Source organism: Chelonoidis abingdonii, chromosome 11 (assembly GCF_003597395.2).
Source record: "Chelonoidis abingdonii isolate Lonesome George chromosome 11, CheloAbing_2.0, whole genome shotgun sequence".
Lineage (NCBI taxonomy): Eukaryota > Metazoa > Chordata > Testudines > Testudinidae > Chelonoidis > Chelonoidis abingdonii.
The window spans coordinates 7,404,088-7,427,641 of record NC_133779.1 but is presented as its reverse complement, the minus strand read 5'-3'; the positions used below and the strand labels follow the sequence as shown (position 1 = coordinate 7,427,641).

At 48.2% G+C, this 23,554-nt stretch overlaps 2 protein-coding genes across 2 annotated transcripts in view; both read right to left on the bottom strand.

Moving 5' to 3' along the window:
- LOC116831737 (uncharacterized) overlaps nucleotides 1-3,311 on the bottom strand; it is a 41,858-nt gene extending 38,547 nt beyond the window's left edge. The window contains 1 exon segment of the mRNA XM_075070504.1: nucleotides 3,164-3,311. Within this exon segment, the coding sequence (XP_074926605.1) occupies nucleotides 3,164-3,311 (148 nt within the window).
- An 11,225-nt stretch (nucleotides 3,312-14,536) lies between these two features.
- LOC116835308 (N-myc proto-oncogene protein-like) lies at nucleotides 14,537-20,032 on the bottom strand. Its single transcript, XM_032798063.1, has 2 exons — nucleotides 19,270-20,032; nucleotides 14,537-15,060 (listed from the first exon to the last, which is right to left on the bottom strand). The coding sequence occupies exons 1-2, from the start codon at nucleotides 20,030-20,032 to the stop codon at nucleotides 14,537-14,539; spliced, it is 1,287 nt and encodes a 428-aa protein (XP_032653954.1).
- Between the last annotated feature and the right edge of the window lie 3,522 nt (nucleotides 20,033-23,554).

The following is a 23,554-nucleotide window of genomic DNA, read 5'->3' as shown; positions in this document are numbered from 1 at the left end:
GTCTGATGACATCGAGAAAGCTCAGATATTTAATGCCTGTTTTTCTTCCGTCTTTACTAAAAAGTAAATTGTAACTAGATACTTGACACAATTAATATTAATGATGAAGGGGAAGGAAGGCAAGCCAAAATAGGGAAAGAATAGGTTAAAGAACATTTAGATAAATTGAACGTATTTAAGACAGCAAGACCTGATGAAATTCATCTTAGGATACTTGAGAAACTAGCTGAAGTAATCTCAGAACCATTAGCAATTTTCTCTAAGTAGTCTGGAGGAGGGATGAGGTTCCAGAAGACTGGAGAAGGGCAAACTTAGTACATATCTTTAAAAACAGGAACAAAGAGAACTTAGAATCACAGAAAATTAGGGTTGGAAGGCTGCTATCAAATCTCCCCTCACTCTTCTCTTCTGCAGACTAAATAACCCATTCCCTCCGCCTCTCTTCATAAGTCATGTGCCCCGGCACCCTGATCATTTTCATTGCCAGAGCTGCCTCATGCCCTTCCAGCATGTGAATGATGGAGAAAGTTAAAACCTCTGAAAATCAGCAAATGAGAAAATAAACTACACACCAGCCCTTCAATGCAACCTTAACTCTGCCCCTATCTCCTAATTCTGGAGCTGGCAAATGTCACTGGAAATAGGTTAGCAAGGGTAGTGCAAAGGTTAACTAACTACTCAGGGAAGCGGCAAATTTTCCATCTCTTGAACTGTTCAAAGCAAGACTGGACGCCTTTCTGGAAGATGTTTTCATGAAAACACAAGGTATTCATCTCACTACAATGATAAATAGGTGAAGCTGTATGGTCTGTTTTATACAGGAGGTCAGACAGATGACCTAATAGTATTCCCTGGCATTCAAATGTATTGATGAATAATTAATAGGAGGAAGAACTAAGAGAACGTGTGTTGCGTTGGACAGATTTGAATGCCAGCATTTATCGGCATGCACTCCTGCTACGTGCATTGTGTTAGCTGTAGCTTTAAATGAACGGTGGTAGGAATTGTTGGAGTAACTTGGCAGAGCTGTGACTGTGATATGAAGAGAGGTGCATGTGACAGTTGAAGGAACAGATGTTCCTAATTTCAGTGCTGAGTGTTGAAGCTTGTGTCAATAAAGGTACACAAGGGTGTGTTCTTCCCACAAGGGTTGTCAGTATCTGGTGCCATAGTAAGGGATAAGTGAAGGCAATGACTCATAAGGAATACCCACTGCAAGGGTAAAGGGGTGGTAAAATTAGGAAAGTGTGAGATGGATTGCGTGTAGTAGGCTCAATGTTTGAGTGCAGGCCAGGCGTGGGTAGCTTCTGTCCCATACACTGGACCTAACCCTAACCTTTGCCTGAGCAAAGAGAAGATGTTAGACTTTGTGCTATCCTGCTCCTCTGCTCTGTTCCCAAAAAGTTCTGTAGCAGGGAGGGTAGAATACTAGTATGTGTGTCACTGGCCTGTTGGTGTGTTGCTGAAACAAGGCAGAGTTGAGGTTGCATCGTGAGGTATTGTGAACCTTAACTCTTCATTTCCCCTTCTGATAACAGGAATCCTTACCCAGCGAGGTCACGTTTTCATAGTTCTCCTGCATGACATCTCTGTAGAGGGCTCTCTGAACGGGGTCCAGCAGAGCCCACTCTTCTTTGCTGAAATACACAGCCACCTCCTCGAAGGCCACCGGCTCCTGAAAGAGCAAAAGCCCCCTATTCAGTACTTGGTGCCCAGTGACAACCCCACTACTCCCAAGGGAGAAGGGCCAATCACATGGGAACTCTGGGAGTCAGACAGGCAACATAGTCCCACACCTACCCCATCAGAGCAGCCAGGAAGCCCAAGGGAGAAAGAGAACGCCCCTCAGCCCTCCCAGCAGACAGAGGGGGCAGGGGTCTTCACATTCACCACTCACCTACTAGCCAGAGGCTGATACAGGAGACGGAGCCCCAAGCAGGGTCCAGGAACAACTCCCTGGTGTGAATCGGAACCCCCTCCTCATTGCCAGAAACCATATTGTAGGGATGGTGTGTCTTCCCTGAGCTTCACTGGCGAGTGCCCCTTTGTATCTCACAAACGGCCTAGTAGGTTCAGGCTCCAGTACTAGAGTCTGGTAAGTGTTCCCAGCCTAGTCCAGTGGGGTTGTTTTCTGTTTCACAAATCAGGGAATTCCCACCCACCAAGCCCATGGGTCTATTACTAGGATCTAGGCCTCATAGTAAACAAATCTCAGGTTTTATCAGACTCTGGCCCCCTCCGTTTCTCCACCAGGTGTATTTCCTGACCAACCCCCCCAAAATGTCCACCGCCTATGTATTTACAGCCCTTCTCCCACCAAAGGGAACCCACCAGCAACTCCCTGATAATCCCTACCTCAACTGGCTCCACTGCAGCCATTTCTCTTCCCTGGAAGGATGGAATGATCTGGAGCAAAACAAGGATGTTACATCGCAGCCTGTTAGGGCAAAAAGAGTGATAGGAGACATGTCAGAACAGGCACAGTTCTCCCTGGCACTTTCCTTGCACACTGATGTTCTAGACTGTCATGCCTATAACAGGAAAATTCAAAACATAGTTAGTAATGGGGGGGAGACTTTATCTACTATGACAAAGTTCCTCCTCTACCTTGGTGGGGGTTGTTTTCTGGTGTGTCACAAATTCAGGGAATTCCACCCACCAACCATGGGTCTATTACCTAGGATCTAGGCCTCATTAGTAAACAAGTCTGCAGTTTAATCAGACTCTGCGCCCCTCCGTTTGCTCCACAGGTGTATTTCCTGACAATCCCCCCAAAATGTCCCTCGGCCTCTGTATTTACACGCCCTTCTCACCAAAGTGAGGAACCCAGCAGCAAGGCTCCCTTGATAATCCCTCACCCAATGGCTCCTACTGCAGCCATTGTTCTCTTCCCCTGGAACGGATGAATCTATCTGGAGCAAAACAAGGATTGTTAAATCGCAGCTCTGTTAGGGCAAAAAAGAGTGATAGGAGACATGTCAGACAGGCCACAGTTCTCGCCTGGCACTTTCCGTTGCACGTACTGGATGTCTTAGATCTGTCGCATGCCTATAACAGTAATTCAGAACATAGTTTTAGTAATGGGGGAGAGCTTTATTACTACTGACAAGTTCCTCCCTCTACTGGTGGGTCTGTGGCGCTGATCTTGCAGATATTGGCTCACCTCCGTGATCTTCCCACGTTGGGTCAAGTCCTCCTGGTCTGTCAGGAGAAGGTTTTGGGCAACCCAGGCCGCCCGATCTACGTCCACCCACCGTGGATCCAGCCAGGGCCTGATGTGATTCTGCGCTGTTATCGCCTGTCAGCTGCATGACAGCTACAAGCTGTCTGGAGCTATTCCTCTGGCCTCTTCCAAAGCATCTTCTTATCCTCACCACAGGGACTCTTCGCCTGCCTGATGTCTGTTAGCTTGTTGGTCTCCTAATCCTCAGCAGCTACACTCTCTCACTCTCAGCTTCTTACATCCCAGCTTCTCACTTGCCTGCCTTCTCTCATATTTTGGTCCTCCCTGCCTGACTCGACTGGGGGTGAGCTCGTTTTTTAAACCCAGGTGCCTGTTAGCCTGCCCTGATGGCTGCAAGGTGATCTAATTAAAGTAGCTATCTCCACGCCTTTTCATGAAAGCCTTAATTGGCTCCAGGTGCCTTGATTAACCTGGAGCAACTGCCATTTGGTTACCATGGTCCTAGGGATTTGTTTAGCCTGGGGCTAACATACATGTTTCTCAGTACTTTACTGTAGCCATCTGGCCTTGCCCCATCACACTACCCAGACATCTGTTAGAAAAAATAATTCAACCAAACACAAAGTATCCAATAAGTTCTTGCAATGTACTGGGGACTCCTGTTTCTTTCAGAAGATGGAAGCGGTAAGTGGAGGATGGCCATTTTACACCTGATTCTGACTAACAAGAAAGAGTTAGTTAGGAAACTGAAGGTAGGAAGCAATATGGGCAAAAGTGATCATGAAATGACAGATTTCAAGATTCTATGAGAAGAACGGCATGGGAGTAACAGAATAAGGACAATGGAATTCAAAAAGGTGACGTCTCATGGGAAAAAAATCTGAGGCGGAAAAAATTGTTGACAAGATCTGGCAGTTTCTCAGAGACAACATTAAAGGAGCAACACCAAACTATCACAATGTGAAGGAAAGATAGAAAGAATAGTAAGCGGGCAATATGGCTCTATCAGGAGCTCTTTAATGACCAAAAAATAAAAACAAATCCTAAACAAGTGGAATCGTTGACAGTTTGCTACGGATGAGTACAAAAGAGTAGCACAAGCATGTGGGAATAAAATCTGAAAGATTAACTCAGAAAATGAGTTACACCTAGCCAAGGGACATATAAGGCAGTAGGATAAAGGTTCTATAAATATATTAGGAGCAAGACACAGGTAAAGGAAAGTGTAGGTCCTCTATTTACCAGGGAAGGAGAGCTCATAAGAGACGACCAAAAGAAGAATAAGGTGGTTAATGCCTTTTTACATTCACTAAAAAAGTTTAATTGTGACCAGATACGTAAAACAATAATTTTTTAACCAAGAGGGGGAAGGAACAGAAACCACAATGGGGAAATAACAGGTTAACAAAAGGGCTGTCCAGCAATTAAAAAAATGAATCACAATTAATCACATTGTTAAACAATAAAAAAAACCTTTTAAATATATTGATTTCAATTACAACACAGAATAGGAAGTGTACAGTGCTCATTTTTTGTTTTTGATTATAAGTATTTGCACTGCAAAAAAACAAAAGAAATAGTATTTTTCAATCCACCTAATACAAGTACTGTAGTGCAATCTCTTTATCATGAAAGTTGAACTTACATATGTATAATTATGTACAAAAAACTGCATTCAAATGTAAAACAATGTAAAATTTCAGAGCCTGCAAGTCTACTCAGTCCTAATTCTTGTTCAGCCAATTGCTCAGACAAACAAGTTTGTTTACATTGACAAGAGATAATGCTGCCTGCTTCTTGTTTACAATGTTACCTGAAAGTGAGAACAGGCATTCACAAGGCACTGTTGTAACCAGCGTTGCAAGACATTTATGTGCCAGATGCACTAAAGATTCGTTGTCCCTTCATGCTTCAACCACCTTACAGAGGACTGCTTTCATACTGATGACAGAGTCTGCTCAATACATCCAAGTAGTGTTGACCAACGCACGTTCATTGTTTTATCTCTGAGTCAGATGCCACAGCAGAAGGTTGATTTTCTTTTTGTGGGGTTTAGGTTCTGTAGTTTCTGCACTGGAGTGTTGCTCTTTTAAGACTTCTGAAAGCCTGCTCCATACCTCATCCCTCTCAGATTTTGGAAGGCTCTTCAGACTTAAGCCTGAGTCGAGTGATGAAGCTATTTTAGAAATCTCACATTAGTACCTTGAGTGTTTGTCAAATCAGCAGTGTAAATATTTTTTAAAACATGTGCTGGGTCATCATCCGAAGATTACTGTAACGTGAAAATAATAGGCAGAATGCGGGTAAAACAGAGAAGCGGATGTAAATTCTCCCCCAAGGAGTTCAGTCACAAATTTAATTAACACTTTTTTTTTAATAAGTGTCGTCAGCATGGAGTATGTCCTCTGGAATGGTGACCGAAGCATGAAGGAGCATACTGTAGTAAGAGGAGGCCCTGAGATATAAACCTGGTTCAGAGACGCTGGTATGAGGCCTGAGGCCTGATAAAGTAATGGTCAAGATTTGCTAACATAAAGCAAAGTTAAGCTGTGAGCCAGAGGCAGGCCCTGCTCACAGAAGCTGTCAGGAAAGGGCAATGCTGGCAAGAAGATACATACCTAAAAGGTAACTGACACTAGATCTCAGAACATTATATACATGTACGTCCCACAGATAACAAGGAACAACTGACCCATCCAATGACAGGGGCAGGGTAATATGATGGACAGAGCTGTTTTGTTCGAACCAACATGTACAGGTGAAAGGGCGGCACCTTACCACGTAGGGGTTGCACCTTGCTACGTGAGGGGTTGCACCTTGCTACGTAGGAGTGATGTTAAGCTTGTTTGTACCTGTGTGTAAGAATGCATCCTGGGGCAGTGTCTTTGTCCAGCCGAGGGGCAGTGGGAAGTCTCGCCACTGACTGAGCCAGTCCATGACCGTGGTCACATATTAGTAGTATGCCCTGTTAGAGTAACAATCTAGGGGGAACTATTGTTGTGTCCAATACGGCAATAAACCTGGCCGACGTGCCTTCGTACCTTACTGACTCTGTGGTCATTGGGGGTTCCTCTTCGGTCTGCTGTGTCAGCTATCTACGAAGAGCTGGACGGCACACAGAGGGAACACACGCAGCGCTGCAGCTGAGTGATATCAACATTGAACAGAGCGAGCAGCCAATATATCCAGTAGCATCTGACAACACATACGAATGTTGAGCATATCTGGCATGTAAATACCTTGCAATGCTAGCTGCAAAAGTGCCATACAAATACCTGTTCTCACTTTCTGGTGACATTGTAACTAAGAAGAGGGCAGCATTATCTCCTGTAAATGTAAACAAACTTCTTTGTCTTCACGACTGGCTGAACAAGAAGTAGGACTGAGTGGACTTCTAGGCTCTGAAGTTTTACATTGTTTTGTTTTTGTGTGCAGTTATGGAACAAAAAAAAAATCTACATTTGTAAATTGCACTCTCATGACAAAGAGATTGCACTACAGTACTTGTATGAGGTGAACTGAAAAATACTGTTTATCATTTTTACAGTGAAAATATTTGCAATAAAAAATAATGTACTCCTTGATTTCAAATAAAACACAGAAAACAGTGTATATGAAAACACAGAAAAACATCTAAAATATTTAATACATTTCAATTGGTATTCTATTGTTTAACAGTGCGATTAAAACTGTGATTGATCACAATTAATTTTTTTAATTGCGATAAATTTTTTTGAGTTAATCGCATGAGTTACTGCTTTTAATTGACAGCCCTCATTAACAAATATTTGGATAAGTTAGATGTATTAGTCTGCAAGGCCTAATGAAATTCATCCTAGGGTACTAAAAGAGTTAGCTAAAGCAATCTTTAAAAACAGTTAACACTGATCTTTGACAACTCCTGGAGCAGGGGTTCTCAGTCTTTTCCTTTCTGAGTCCCCACAACATACTATAAAAACACCAGGTCCCAACAGAGGCAGGGGACAGACTCAGGAGGGCTCCGGGCTGGGACCCTTGGGTATAGGCACCGTTTGACTTCTATTTGGAGGGGGGCCTGCTCCACACAGCGGGGTTCAGAGAGGGCCCACCAGCTCCACCCCCTGACTCACCTCAGCAGGCCACCCAGCCTGTCTGGGTTATGGGGGGGACACAACCAAAAAATATAACTCAAAGGGGGGACTCAGCTCAAAAAGTTCGAAAATCGCTCAGGATGGCGGTGGGGGTAGCTAGAGAATGTGCGGGCAGGGGGCAGCTCAGGCTGCAGGGAGAGGGGTAGCGAGGGGCTGTGTGCCAGCAGGGATCCCCCTGCGGTGGCTGCTCCACGAGGGCCCTGCCGGCCCTGGAGCCAGGTCCCCCCATCCGAGTGGCTCTTATCAGCTGCATGAGGAGTCGCAGGGGGCTGGGAGATGAGCAGTGGCAACCCCTGGCACCAGCCACAGACGGGCCGGGGGGGACGCCCCAGCTGCCTTCCCCATGGCACCACCAGCCAGAGGAGCAGCTGCCCCGCACCGCCTGGCTCCGCTTCCCACCGACAGCCTGGCCAGAGGGCTGCCCCTGAGGGGCGAGGCGGCGGGGGGGGGTGTGGCGCTGCCCCACTCTGCATAGGGCGAGGGTGTCCCGTTTCTAAGGGGCTCGTCCTGCAGGTGTCCCGACTTTTTCTTAAAAACGGGCAAATTGTCCGGTGCTGGTGGGTTCTGCTGCTGGCTGCAGCCCGACTCGCAGCCGCCCCCCCGCCCAGCAGTGGTCAATGGGGGGGGAGTGGTCAATGGGGGGGTACAAGGCTGGTGGCAGATGCAGCAGGCAGGGCCCTGCCCCCGTCCCGCTTCTGCCAACACTGGCCACGAGGGTGGGGGAGCGGGGGGCTCAGGGCGCCGTCATGCTCCCGGAATGACGTCACCGGGGCGCAGGGCCGGCGGGGGAATCTCTGCGCGGGGGGCCAGGATGAGCTCGACAGGCTGGGAGCGCCCCCAGGGCAGGCTGGGAGATGTAGTTCCTGAAGCGCCTCGGACCGGAAGTGGCGTGACCGGCTGCCCTAACAACGGGAGCTTCCATCCCGCAGGAAGCGGAAGACACCCTGCTGCCCGCCCTCCTGTCCCGGGGCATGCCGGGAAGCGTAGTTCTTTTCCCCTCACACTGCCTGATTGGCGGCCGAGGCCCCTGGTGGGGGGATCTGGTCTCGGGTGGGAAACGGGACGCGCCGGGGCTGGAGCAGGGGCTTGGCTCGCGATGGAGCCGCTGCCCCCGGCTCGGCCAGGCTCTGCCCCGGGGGCAGCAGGATCAGGGCGGGACTCAGGTGGTTCCCCTTTCTGTGTCCGGGCAGGGGCGGGTGTTGAACTATCTCTGTGCAGCCGGGGGGCTCCACGTGCCACGGGGGGGATACGAAATCCTCTCCGCAGCCTTGTCTGCGCGGCACTTTTGTGGGTAAAACTTTCCTGGCTCAGGGGTGTGAAAAAACACCCCCCCCATGCGGGATTTACATACCACCCTCCATCCACGGGACTCGCGTCAGTTTACCGACAAACGCTAGTGTGGACAACGCTGTTGTCGGCAGTGGTTGGGAGGAGGCTCACTTGTCAGAACAGGGCTACCGCTGGGCTGGGGACTGCATTATTTTGTTTTGCCGGGGCTCTCCCCTGACAGATCCGCTGTCCCCTTGGTGCTTTTCCTCAGTAAAACGTTAGTCATTCAGTGGTTGGGGTGTTTGTACAAGCTGCTGCCTCTCCTGGGAGTGGATTATTGGTTACGGCGGAGCAGAGCTCCTCCTGCTGACAATTGACGGAGGCTACGCTGTCACTCTTTAGCAGCAGGCACATTGTTAGTGATTTCAGTCTCTATGTCGTCGCTTGACTCAAGGAGGGTAGCCGTGTTAAGCTTAGTTGGATCTGGGTGAATAGGCAGCAGAGAAATCCTTTTGTGGACCATTAATAGACTCAACAGAATGGTTTTGGAGCGTGAGCTGGTTCGTGGCATAGGTGAATTACCACTGTCAGCGCATGTATGGAAATATCCAGGGCAGTCCCATATAGTATGCTAGGCAAGCAACTAGCTAGAGATACGAGGTCTCTGTTCAGTCACGGGACGAGTGAGGCCATGTTTACTACGCAGGTAGAGGTGATGAAAACTAAGAAGGAGAAACTATTCTGAATTGGCAAGCCAATTCTACAGGTTTTGTTTAGTCCAGAGCTGATGGTGTCAAGATATATGAAATGAACTGCAAGTCAGCAGTTTACTCTGCTTGCACAGTTGTCTCTGCTCTTTTGTGGACTGCAAGGGATTGAGGCCACGCCTAAGGTATGGAATACTCAGTGTGGTCCAGGGAGGTGAAGTCGCTCTCCTATCATGTTTTAGTTTATATTGCCATTCCTGATCTGATTTGTGTCCAGTTTATCTCGTTGTTGCGATAGTCGACTTCAGTCTCTGTGCGATCGGTACATAGCAGCCACGTATCACGCGATTAGCTGGCATATGATGGGATTTTGACAATTGGTGTGGGTACGTGCAGGTGAAACATGTGAACCAGTGATGGGTAGTGGCTTATCTGGTTACCTGGTTCCTGTGATGTGTGTCACTCGGCCTGTTCGGTATGTGTGCAGGGTTTGGGCATCAAGACGGTGTCTTCTGTTGCAATGGATTGGTTTACCTAGAGGGCTGAGTTACGATGGGTTCGCTTGTAGGTGTCTGCAGTTGGGTCGGCTCGAGAATACATTCGTCCATCGCGTTCGGCAGTGGTCTGGTGGGCAGCGAGGACTGGCCTGCCAACCCAAGGACCTGATGTGGATATAGGTGGGGATCATTGTCCCAGCGTATGGGTTGTAGATCCCTGATGATGCGTTGGAGGCGTTTTACTGGGGAGCTGTAGTGTGTATTGCCAGTGAGTTCCTGTGCGGTTTCTTCTTGGGTTTGGTCTCATTGCAGGTGTATAGGAGCTTCCTGGGTACACGTTCTGCTCTGATTGATCTTGTTTCCTAATTTCCTCAGTTTTCTGTGCACGGGTCATGAGAGTGTTTAGAGAATGCTTGGTGGAGATTTATGTTAGCCGTGATTCTGGTCTCTGTCTGATGGTGTTCTCTTTAGAGCAGAGTGGCGGGTTTGTACGCTCATGTGCATTGGCTGTAGAACATGGATTCGTGTGATGTGCCCGGGCTATGAAGTGGCGCCCTGATGAAGGAGGCGTAGCGGAACAGTCGGTAGTTTGTTCGATTATAGATAGGTGTTAATGTGCACCATCGGTTTTTGACCGTGGTGTCTTAGAAAGTTGGGGACCTCCGTGTAGATTGGTCCAGGGCTGAATGTGTGACTCAGAGATCGGGATGGAGTTGTTGAAATCAGTGAAGGGGCATTGGTATGATTTTGACACTCTAGTGTGAGTTTCATGCATTACACCATAGAGGCTCAGTAGTTGGATGGAAAGGATTTACATCAACTGATAGCGATTGGGACGCATGTACGGTCTTCAGAGATGGGGATAGTGAGTTGACGAGGAGGCTGAGTGAAGCGTTGTTTCACAGCGTCAGCCATAAACAATAATGGCGTGATTTGAGGGCCCTCTTCGTCTCACAGATGAGTTAATGAAATATAAAATTCTCCCTCATATCTGCGTGATTGTCACGGACGGGATATAAAATCCAGTCAGCAAGGAGTCTGGTGGCATCTGCAGAAGTGGGTTTTTTACCTAAGAAAGCGTATGCCCAAATAAATCTGTTAGTCTTTAAGGTGCCACTGGACTACTTGTTGTTTTTGTGGATACAGACTAACAAGGCTACCCCCGATACTTAAAATCCAGTCAGGTTTCTCTCCAATTATTGACCCTTCCTCTAGTCTCTTCCTCAGATTTTGCCCCATTGTGATGACAGCCGTGCACTGAGTGCAGTTTGTCATTGAGCTGACTACAGCAACATGCAGCTCCATTTCTTGAGTTGATAGTTAAATGATCACTTTTCCCCTCCAATAGTACATTGCTTTGCATTTAGAAAGACAAGTGGTTGAGGTGGCATGTTTTCTTGGACCAACCTCAGTTGGTGAGAGACAAATTTCTGAGCTACATGGAGCTCTTCAGGAGAATATCCTAAAATTTTGCCCCACTTCTTCTCTAGGTATCTGTTACTTATTTTATATTCCTTGAGATTTTTTCCCCTCTCTCTCTAATTATAAAATATTAACAAAATCTGATTGACCTTTTCCAAATTCTTGAATATGTTAGAAAATCTTTGCAGATGTCCCTTTTCTATTGAGTTGTCAAATAACAATATAAGTCACTCAAATGTTACCTCTACCTACTATTGACTATCGATATAAAATCCCATACATTGGTCTATTTTCCTCTCTTATTTGTGAAAATTTATCCAAAATTCTCCAGATTTCCACCCTTTTCTCTCTTTAAAGACTGAACATTGATATCAGCTGTCAGATTTTCCCTTTTTCTGAGTAATTATCAAATGTCTGTTAAAAAGCATTGGGGGTTTTGAGACGTTCCCCTGTTTAGTTGCAGCAAGTTCTCCTGTTTTGGAGGGAATGTGTTGCCTTGAGCCATTCTCCGTCTTGGCGGTTACAGGGGTTTAAATGGTCAATTTCTTTATCTCCATTAAAATGTTTCCTGAAGAAAATGACTTCCCCCATATTTAATACACAAAGCCAGAAGGGGAAAGGTGTCTCCCAGTTGTGACTGGCTCCTTTCTGCCCAGGCAGTGCCCAGAGTGGCTGAGAATCCCCACCCTGCTGTATTAGCCCCTCACTATGTTCACCAGCAGTATCCCAAAACTGCATGATGAACAGTCTCTGTGAGGTGTTATTCCCGCCAGTGCTGAGATGTATTCGCCTCTGCGGTGGGTTTCTGTTGGCCATTATGTACAAGTCACTGGGCACCGAAATATCTTAATTTTGGCTCTTCCATGCCATCCATTCTTCTGTTAAGGAAGCATCACCCAGGGCTATCTCCACCTGTTTGAATGGTTGGGAAGGGCGGCTAATAAATGGATAAACTGGTTTCAAATGTTGATAAGAAACCATAGATTGTGCTTCTTTCCCCCTTTTCGAAAGTGCGGCCTTGTAAGCATGTGGACTCACCCCTGCAGCACCCCCTGCTGGTCTCTCAGGGAATTATCTCCCAGCCCAAAGCACCCTCTGCAGGCCAGTGATCCACCACACAGCTTGGCCCCCCATGTCCCTCCCAGACTCTGGCGCCTACCTTCTCTGGAGTGCTGCCCCCTGGCAATACCCCAACAATCTCTGTGGGTCTCCCTTCCCCAGGGAGCCCCCATCCACTACCCCCACCTCACCTCAGTCAGGGCTACTGCCAGTCCTTACCTAGCCCCACTCACTGGGGCAGACTGCAGTAGAAAAGCCACTCATCACAGGCAAGGGGGTTTGACTTGCTGCCTTCTTCTACCACGCAGTACCTCTATGGACCTGGAACCAGGCCCTGCAGCTTGGAGAGTCACCAGACTGGAGCACCCCTAGCACTTCCCCAGCCCTGCTTCACTCCCAGCTACCTGCTTACTCCCTTGCAGCCAGGCCAGTCTCCCTCTACAGCTAGAGGAGAGACTCTGCTCTGCTTCTGGCTGCCCTGGCCTTCGTATAAGCCCCAGCTGCCCTGATTGGGGCATGGCCCAGGTATAGCTCCTTCCCCAATCAGCTTGGGCTTTTTCTCCTAGCCCTTAGGCCTCTCCCAGGGATGACTTCTATCCTGTCAGGGCTGGATCTGGTAACCACCCCGCTACAGGCAGCTCCAGGTTTTGAAGGGGAAACTGTTGCTGTGAATCCTTCTCAGAATATGGGGAATGAGCAAGGGGGTTATACCAACTCTCCTAACAAATGGTGGCCAACCTTTGGGTTATGTCTTTTGATACATTAAGAAAGAAGGAACAGAATTCAAGAGTAAGACTCAGCTCATAAGATCATGGTTCACCACACAAACACTTCTCTTTCCTCCCTAGGGCAATTCCTTCCACAAATATTCCGCTCTCATGATATGCCTCAGGTATGGGAGCCAGATCACTAGCTGGTGGAAATCAGCAATGCATCCTAGCCCTGAGAGTGCTGTGCATTCAGTGACTGACCCAAACCCTGCTGCAGTCAACAAGAGTCTTAATGGGCTTTGCATAAGGCCCATACAGCAGTGGTTTTCAACCTTTTTTCATTTGCAGACCCCTAAAAAGTTTTAAATGGAGGTACAGACCTCTTTGGAAATCTTAGACATAGTCTGCAGACCCCAGGGGTCCACGGACCATAGGTGGAAAACCATTGCCCTAGAGAGATCACTGTATCAAAGGAGAGATCTGAATATGGATTGACAGGAGTACATTACAATTGTTCCCATTACAATGACTTTGTTACGGGAAATGGTAATTTGCTGGCATTTCATCCCTCCTGTAATATAAGCTCTATCCTGTGATGGTAAGTGCGTAGGAGCTGGAATCATGTCTTTATGTCTCATGGGCACCATTAAAGTAATAGCATTTATAATAAAAAAGAATAACTACTTTGAAAAATAAATATTGTAGAGCACATCATGTAACTGCTATTTGGTATTTTCACAAACACAAGGTATTTCAAAACGTTGTAAGAAACAGCACTATATGTACATCCCTGGAAGAAATTAAAAATGGAACTTTGCAGTTACCCAGTTCTATGCACCAAACATTAACAAATACATCAACTGGGAGAAACAGTCTAAGCAAAGGCATATTTAGTAAATTCCTTTACAAAAGTTTTCTTAGTTCAAAAAAGAGATACAGTAATATCCACTCCCAACTTTCAGAACTCATTTTCATATGAAAATATAAGTATCAAATGTAGTTATGTCTCAGCATCATACTAAAGTATGCACTGTACTAATTCTTACCCTGCCTGTATAACAGAGATTAACAATATATTTGTATACGAAAACATGCTCCTCAAACATTGAGGTATTACCAAACTCAGGTATGAACTTCTCCACCTCTCATAATCCAAGACATGTACAAAAGGCAAGTGTGTACATCGCGTTTACAGAAAATTCCCACAGAAGTACAAATGGTAACCCTTGAAGTTACATCTGGTAGAACATACACACCATTCAAAATTAGGAATCAGTGTTTTTAAACTCAACTAGGTGCCATCAGTAGCTCTAAATGCTCACAACGTATAAAGAACATCTGTAGTTATTAAGCAATACGAGGGCAGTGCATCGTGGTTTGGCAGTCAAACTCCTTGCAAGAACATCCATGTGCTCTCTACCCGAATAATATAGTTCATCAACTAGTTCAAGGATTGGATCGAAAGAAAAACAACATTAAAATCAGAAAACACAATTTTTTTTAAAGAATCAAAAATGTGCAAAGTGGCAGTGACTGTCCAGGTCAGGTAAAAAAAAAGTTAACACGTCTCCATGTGTTCTATTTCCATTAGCAACTGTTGTTGTCTGGCTTGCAATTTTTCCTTTTCTAGCAATAACTTGTGTTCCTCTGCCTGAAGGGAATGGATATAATCAATGGCTTTATTCAAGATGAGTATTTTTGCAACTTTCTCATTTTTAACCAGTTCAGGTACATGGTCCCTTAATGTGAGGAAACTAGAGCGCAGATCCTTATTCCGCTGACGTTCCAGACAATTGAGGCGTCGACGTTTGCTATCCTCTGATTCTATGTTTTGAGGACTTGAACTCTTAGACTCTGGTTGGATCACGGGTTCTGTGACATGGGGCACCTCGTTTTTTAGCTTTTCCTGCGGCAGGGCATCTTCACTTTCAATGTATGGGGAACAGGCGGCATAGTAATAATGCTGGTGAATCATTTCACCAGCATTATTTGGAATAATAGTTATAACAGTCTTCTTGGAGGAAGAATGCCTTTTCTCTTCTGCCAGAACCTCAACGTCTTCCACTTCATCCTCTTCCTCATCTTTAGAAATACAAAATATAAGATAAAGAAAGTAAGTTGTTCTCAACAAACAATATTCATATAGGACCTTGGCATTTAAAAACTAGTAACATATCTGTGTGGATTCTCAGGAGAAACAGCAATCCATAGGTTTTTAAGTGTTCAAGGTATGGACCAAAAGCAAAAATGCAGTGATTGAGGATAAAAATAGGCTGGATGTACTATCTACAGATAGATGGAGATAGATAGTGCATACACTCACACCCAGACACAATAAGGGGGGATCTCTGCAAAATTAAAATTAGAACCCTAAACCAGACAGCTTTCCACACTTTCAAGCTGTACAATAGGACACATGAAAGTGCAACCCAAATAAACACACTAGAGGAAACAGTATTAGAGAAAATGCCCTAATTTATACTGTAACCATCAAACTGGGGCACACAACACACATGCGTGTGCACGCACACAAACACACACGCGCACGCACACAGACTATCACAACGCCATCCTTGCTTGATTAAAAAGGAGCCAGAAAACTAAACAGTTGCTGCATTTGTTCTGATGTGGAATGAGAAGCTGTTCCCGTGAGAGTCTCAGTAAGACGGTGCTCTGGGCTACTGCCAAGAAGACAGCTCCTGTTGGGAGAAAAGTGCCGCCTCACAGAAAGCTGTCCAGTCACAGCCATTAAAGGGACATTGAAACAGGAGACTTGTCATCAAGTTAAGGATGATGGTCATATGGATCTACTCATTTACATACAAGAAACTGTGCTTACAACTGAAGGGGGCTTCTTTGCAATTACAGATGGGTTTTCTACATGAGAAGATTTCTTTAGCATTCTGGATTTTTCTCTGTCTTAATCCAAAAGCCCAAAGTCAAACATTTCCCTGCTAAATTATTAGACTGCCCAGCCATTTAAGAGCCATGTACAGGGCAGGATTATTTTACACTAAAAACATTTTTCCTGTATCGGCAAAGCACTATTTACACAATACATTCTGCATCTGCTGCATTTTATTTGGCCACATGAATGAATTTTGAGATAAACCACACTGTAGGCTTTGGCATGGGAGAAGTTTAAAAAAAAGAAACATTCAAGTTCATCCAGCATCTGTTAAGTAAAAACGTGCCCAGGATAGGATGCCCTTTAGTTATCTATCACTGTCTGCAAAAGGACCCTTTCAAGGAATCCTTTCCAAGAGGCAATGCCCTACGACAAGCATGCTCCCAGCAACTGGCAAACCCACATACCAGCTAGAACTGTGAGGGAGTAAAACACATCCAGCCACTTGGACAGTAATGGGTTTAGTTTTTGGCTATGTTTTTGTTAACAAAGAAAAGCAAATGAAAGTGGTCTGGGATTTACAAGCTTTCCTCTCTTCCAGACTAACTTTCACGGCACAATACAGCCCTCTGACCTCTTCTGAATTTGCTGCTGGTGGACTCTCTCCCAGCCTCCCCTCTTTTCAGCTGCATCCCATGCCCTAAGGCACGGGAAGTCTAGAGGAGAACCACAGGCCATCTGGACCACCAGAGGCTTTTGAAGAGACCCCAACATCTTCATATGTACTTGTTATTATCAATATTGTTGTTATTTTTTATATTATTTTCTCTGGAGTCTGGACCTTGACCAAGAAACAAAATATAATTGATGACCCTTGCCCTAAGGGCTCACTCCACTGAGCTGATTCTGCAATAGTTATTCATCCCCAGCTCCACACCTTCTCCCCTCGCTTCAGCCGCCATTTTACTTACCCCTCCTACCTCTCTCTGCACAAGCGCTTCAAGGCAGGGGGCAGGGATCCTCAAGCACTGAGGAATATGGCCACCCACTTTTCCTCAATCTTTTTTTTTTATTGACTCACTGAGATTCCAGAAACAAAGAAAGGGGGCATGACCGAGGGCTGTGGGGTGGCTCTGGGGTGGGTGCAGGCTCTGGCTGGGGATGCAGGTTTCGCGGTAGAGCTGGAGATGAGGGGTTTGGGGCGCAGGAGGGTGCTCTGGACTGGGACCAAGGGGTTCGAAGGGCAGGATGGGGATCAAGGCTGGGGCAGGTGTTTGGATCGTGGGGGGTGAGGGCTCCGGCTGGGGATGCGGGCTCTGGGGTGGGGCTGGGGCTGAGGGGTTTGTGGTGCAGGAGGGTGCTCCAGGCTGGGATCGGGGGGTTCGGTGGGCAGGAGGGGGATCAGGGCTGGAGCTGGGGGTTGGGGTGTGGGAAGGGGTGCAGGCTCCAGCTGGGGGTGCAGGCTCTGGGGTAGGGCTGGGGATGAGGGGTTCGGGGTGCAGGAGGGTGCTCCAGGCTGGGATTGAGGGGTTTGGAGGGCTGAGACAGGGGGTTGGGGAGCTGGTAGAGCCTCAGGAGTGCAGGCTCTGGCAGCAATTACCTCAAGCAGCTCCTGGAAGCAGCGGCATGTCCCTTCTCCAACTCCTATGCGGAGGCATGGCCAGACAGCTCTGCACACTGCACTGTTCACAGGCACTGCCCCTGCAGCTCCCATTGGCCGTGGCTCCCAGCCAATGGGAGCTGCAGGGGCAGCACTTGGGGCGGGGGAAGCATGCAGACTGGAGCCCCCTGGCTGCCCCTACATGTAGGAGCCGGAGTGGGGCCATGCCACTGCTTCTGGGAGCCATGTGGAGAGGCTCCCAACCCTGCTCCCCGGATGGAACGCTGGAGCAGGGCAAGCCCCAGACCCCGCTCCCCAGGGGGAGCTCGAGGGACGGATTAAAATGGCTGGAGGGCTGTATTTGGCCCGCGGGCTGTAGTCTGCTCACCCCAACCTTGGGTCATGGATTTATTTTCTTTGGTCTCCTGACCACATGGGGTGTACGGAGGAGCTTGGGGAAAGGGAAGACTAAGGCCTGGTCTACACTACAGAGTTCAGCCGATGTAAGACAGCTTACATCAAACTAATTATGTCAGTGTCTCCACTACAGCCTTGCTCCCACTGATGTAAGGGCCCTACTACACCGCTGTAATAACTCCACCTCCACGACAAGCGTAGGGTTTATGTCAGTGTACTTAAGGCGGCGCATGGCTTACTTGGGCTGTTGGCTGTCATTCTTTTCAAGTTCAGGGCTCCTGGGCAGCAGGGAGCTCACAGCTGCAGCCATGGAATTGACAAGAAAGGCTGGTAGGCTCCCATCCCTGCTGTGAACCCTGTGCCCAGCTCACAGCTTTTGCTGTCACCCCTGGGTGGGTGGGGGGGCTCCAGCTAGAGTCCGGATACCCCAGTTTCCCGGCTTGCAGCCCAGCTGACTCCGGGCTCCTGGCTCCCAGCTGGGCAGTTGTCTGGGCTCCCCGTTGCCTGAAGGGAGCCCAGTTTCCACCTCGGCTCGGGGCTTTTTGCTGGAAGCCCCGCTGTGCCCAGACTCCTGGCTCCCCGCTGGGAGCCTGGCTGTCCCCCAGGGGGTTTCTGGTGGGGAGATCTGTTCCTGGAGTCCAGGGGGACAACCAGGGTCCTAGGAAGGAGCCGAGAACCTGAGCTGTGTTGCTAGGGGAAAAGGGGCAGCACAAGTAGGGTGACCAGATGTCCTGATTTTATAGGGACAGTCCTGATTTTTGCATCTTTTTCTTATATAGGCTCCTATTAACCCCCACCCCCATCCCGATTTTTCACATTTGCTGTCTGGTCACCCTAAGCACAAGAGTGGGGTCATGGTTCGGGCGCTGGTGCCCCCCCCCCCTTTTAGGGTGCTTCCATCGCACCTGCCATGCACCACTGACAGAAAGAGGGTTGTGTGGACATGAAAAACTGCAGTAATTACTGCCAAGGCTGTAAGTCAACCTAACATAGGTCAACTTCTGTGCGTAGTGTAGACATGCACTGAGCTTAATTTTTATTACAGGAAGGACAATGTGAAGACAGAGAGAGAGAGAAAACGACCACCCCTTGTTCCTTCTCAATTTCGACAGCCTAATGCAGCCTTGCAGAAGGTTCATAGTGTACCAGCCAGGCACTACATTACTCACCCACCTTCCCAGGATAATAACTAGTGCTAGTTTACCTGACCATCAAATGACACCCTCCTTAAGTGAACTGAATTTTGCAAGGCTGCCCGTAATGAATTCACTCTGCTTCCCTCAATGCCTCTGGTTGGGGGGAGATGCATCATAATGGTGATGCTGCCTCCAAAAGCTGCATTTGAGGATGGCACAACCAAGCACACACAAATACTTCTGGGGATATGTACGCAGGCTAACAAATCTGTGATGAGTGGAGTATTTACCCGAGTCCCTGAGAGTAACACCTCCTGAGCTGATGGTGGCACTTGTGTGGCAGCTGCTGCACTGGGTGGCAGCTGCTGCTCCCTCTTCGATCCCACTGCTCCCACTAAAGTTCACCTGGATGCCATCTCTTCCCCATGGTGCTGGGGCTGCTGCCACTGGCTCTCTCTTGTTCATGGGGAAGGGGAACACCTCTGCAGGATCCGTACACTCCAACATAGAGCTGGTGAGCTCTGCTTGGCTGTTGCTGTTGGAACCCCCAGGGCTGGCAAAGGTGGTGGATGTGCCAGCTGTCAATGGTGCCACGGCTGCTCCCAACTGACCCTGCAGTTTCTCACTCGCTGCCCTCTGCAGTGTCTGGTGGGCAGAAAAGCCACTCCACATACAATCCTGGAAAATGATGGAGCTGAGGTTGTTGCTTTCCCCCAAACCTGTCTTGAATAAGTCTCCTTCATCTGTGCTTCCCCAAAGGTCGGCCTCAGCAGGCAGCAGCAGTTTAGATGGCCAGTCCAGAGGATCATGGGATCGGAATCCCCCTAAAGCCACCCCTGCCCATGGCAATGGGTCCCCTCCTGCGGGGTTCACCTGAAGTCCTGCCCCGCTGGGAGACAGAGGAGGGGTAGGCAGCAGTTCAAACTTTTTCCAGATGTCCTCCCCTGGGGAAGCAGAGTCTGGACTGCACAAAGAAAAATCATCTTGGTCTGGATAGAAGCAGGGCTGCAAATAGTCAAACTCAAGCTCTAGGTTTTTCTGAACATCTGGCATTACTGGGTTCCTCTTGCTTATTCCTTGGTTACGCTGTTCTTTAAAGCGAGGTTTGAGTGTGTTTCCACTGGAGAGAGAGAGACTTCTCCCAAGACCTGCAAGAAAATCAGAACTAAGCTGCAATTTAAAACCGGAGGAAATGCATTTAGACATGAATCATTCTGCAATAATCAACCTCCAAATTCTAATAAAGCAAAGCCAATAATCACTGAGATACCGCAGGAATGCAGGGCGCACGGGGCAGATTTGGAGAAACACGTTTCACTCCCTTTGAGCTGCTTAAACTACTCAGACAAAACAAAACCTGGAGGCGCACACACAGAGTTGTCTGCTTTAACCCTGTGCTCTGTCAGGAAAGGTACTGGGGAAATGCAAAGGGATTTCTGTGCAGCTTTGCACAGCCGTTGCTAGCTCTGCAAACTGCTTCGAACACACAGTAACCCAAGCCATACACTGCACGCAGGGCAAAGCTCGACACCTCCTGCTAACAAGAGTAAGTTTCCCCCTTTTTGCCATCCGCAGCACGGTGCAAAGAGGCCAGGGAAGGAGGATGCACGAGGGGCAGACAGGAAGTTTCCCTCCTGCTCAGCTGCAGATGCGACAAGGGAACTTTGCACATTGCCACGACATGCACCAAGAACTGCTACAAACACAGGTTTGCGAGCCCCCTTCCCCCGGGATTGTGTGCCCGGTTGCATCAGGCATTTACAATTAGTTGAAGCCTGGGCTGGACGTTCAGTGTGTCCCTTCCCCTCCCCCACGTAGCGCAAGGTGCAGGACAGTCGGGTTTGCTGGGCTGAAAACAGCTGACATTTAACTTGGGCCCGAAAGGGAAATCTTCATCAAAACGCCTTGCGCTGAAATGCAATGACAGGAGCCCAGCTCAGCTGCTCCTTCCTTGCCCCGCCACTCCCACTCTTGCGCCATTTTTCTACTTATCACGTATTAAGCCGTTTAAACTAAACCAGTGAAAACGCTCCTCCAAAACACCGCGATCTCAATGCACCAGCTTTAGAAACCTCGAGGATTTCCGTCTGATCGGTGACACACGCGGCATCGCCCCCTCCCCCCAGCTTTGCATCTCCAGTACCATGGGGGCCCGGGAGGGAGGCTTATTTAATGCATTGGTTTTGCCCTCCCCACTTATGACAGCCCCAGTCCTGCAGCGTCCTCGTCTGACCTCCTCCGTGGTGCTAGCGGTGGGTGTCTCAGAAGAGGGGGCGGAGGGGAGACAGATGATTTTTTACATTGGACACGCGCGCCGGCTTGCTCCCAAGGCTGGCTTCAGCCTCCGCCGTCCGCCTGTGCTCGCGGCCAAGCTCCCGCCGGCCGGCCGCCTTGGGAAGGAAACAAACCAAATTACAGCAGACCGACGGGTGCTACCTGGGGGGGAGAAGGCGCGAGGCGAGAGGGCGGCTTGAGGCTGGGACGCAAAAGCTCCTTTGCGCTTATTCTGGCAAGCAGAATTAGGTCCCATTCCATTTGCAAACCAATAATCTGCAAAAGAGAGTGCAGCTCCCGAGCCGGGCGCCCGGGCACGTGGGAGGCGCTTTGTAGGGAGGGTTGCGATTGCACCGATGATGCGACTCTTCATGCTTTGCCGTGGAAAGCGAAGGAGGGGGGCGGAGCTTTTAGGGTCCAGGCAGCCCCTCCCTTCAACCTCTTTTAAAGAGCTGGATGGGATCAGGGCTTTGGCAGCAGATACTAATAAGAAAGACCTGGGCGGCGAGCTTTGCAAGCCCATCCCGGACAAAAAAGAAAGTCACAATGGGAGCAGGGTTCAAGCCTAGGTGTCGGATTGATGCGTGCCGTGCTGTGCAAATAACACTAACATGTGTCTGGTGGGGACTGCGTGTGAGCCCCGCTCGCCGCCCAGAGGCGGCAGGTTACAAACTTGAAGTAATTCAATACAGGGGCCGCAAGCTTCTCCCTACGCCGGTCCCTTGTACATAAATACTCTCACAGAGCAGCCTGCAAGGCTTTTTCCCTGCACAAGCGACACCTGAGGCTTCCCGGTGCAGTGGCTGTTTCTGTGCCCGGAAAGTGAGGGGTGGGATTGGAGGAGCAGAAGATGGGGCTTGGGCTCACGTGCTGTTGCACACCCTCATTCGATTCCCGCAGAGGGTGTGTCCAGTTTGGGTGGGGGGTGAGAGGGGGCGGAGCCTATAAAATGACCTGAGAAAGGTTTGAGGGGTTATAACCTGCTGGGAGCAGATGCAGCATTAGGTAAGGCAGGCGGGGCTTACAGTGCACCTCTCCAGACCCAGCCATGATTTGAATCATTTATATTGAAGCTTTGTGGGACCCTTTCACCTCCTCACACTACCTTGGGGCACAAGGAGGTGGGATCTGGCCTTCTTCTCAGGAATATTATTTTTGTCAGGGACCTCTAACCCAGAGGGCAAAGTTCGTTGTCTGACCACAAGAGAGACAGCAACACCAGCAAGGTCCGGATCAAAAGCTCTTTATTGACAAGTGCAACGCATCAATAGAGAGCAGCTTGTCTCCCGAGAGAACCAGCCTGCTCTTTACCCTCTTAGTATAAGACCTATATAGACAGTCCGTCGCGTCATAAATTATTCCACTTGAGCAACCCACCCCTTTATTCACAACTAGAAACTAGACACCTTTAGTATACTTGGATGCCTAAATTAGAAATGTAGGGAGTTAAAAACAAACAAAGAACAAAACCAGGGAGTGTAACCGGAGGCGGGAAGCTAGAGTCTTATCAATTCTTCAAAGGGGCTGGCTTCTAACACAGCACATCTGGTACTGTGCCAGGAATGCAGCTTCTCTCTTAACTTACTTTTTCCCAGCTCTTCGTGAGAACATCCTGCTTCTTAGTTCTTTCCACTCAGGGATTACCCACAAACCTTTGTTAGCCTGACTTGGTCAGGTTGCATACCTGGTTTTGTCTGCTAATCTTTATTCAGGCCTAACAATCCCCCCTTTGTCCCTGGAGGACCATAATGGGACTCTTGGAACATACACATTTAACAATTGTCGGGAGAGGTCTAGTAAACCATGACCCAAGTCTGGAGGAGGTCCTCAAGACTAAAAGTGTGATTAAGAGGTACAAGCATGAAAAACAGCAGCATTCTTATAGCTTGTAAATCCTTGTTATTAAGCCAGGAGTGATTAACAAAAAAGTAACAGTTTTTCCGATGCGAGCACAAGCCCCCTATATTTAGGATTCATGGCATCTAGCACAACCGTTTATTTTGCAAAGTCACTTCCTGCTATTCATCCAATCTCTTGTGGCAAGTTTGGAAAGCTTTATTAATATGCATTAGATGTTTTTCAAAGCCTGCGCAAATATTTGACACTGTCTCTGAGACTAGCACACCCCAATCCAGAATGAGATGCACGGACAAAGAGGTGGATGCCTGTTTGTTTGACAATCAAGGGATGGGGCACTGACTATAACATCAGTTAGGTATACTAAGTATTAATTTCCAATGTCTTGGTGAATAATCCAGTCCATGGGACATCCTCTCATGGACCCGTCAGGATTCGGAGTGG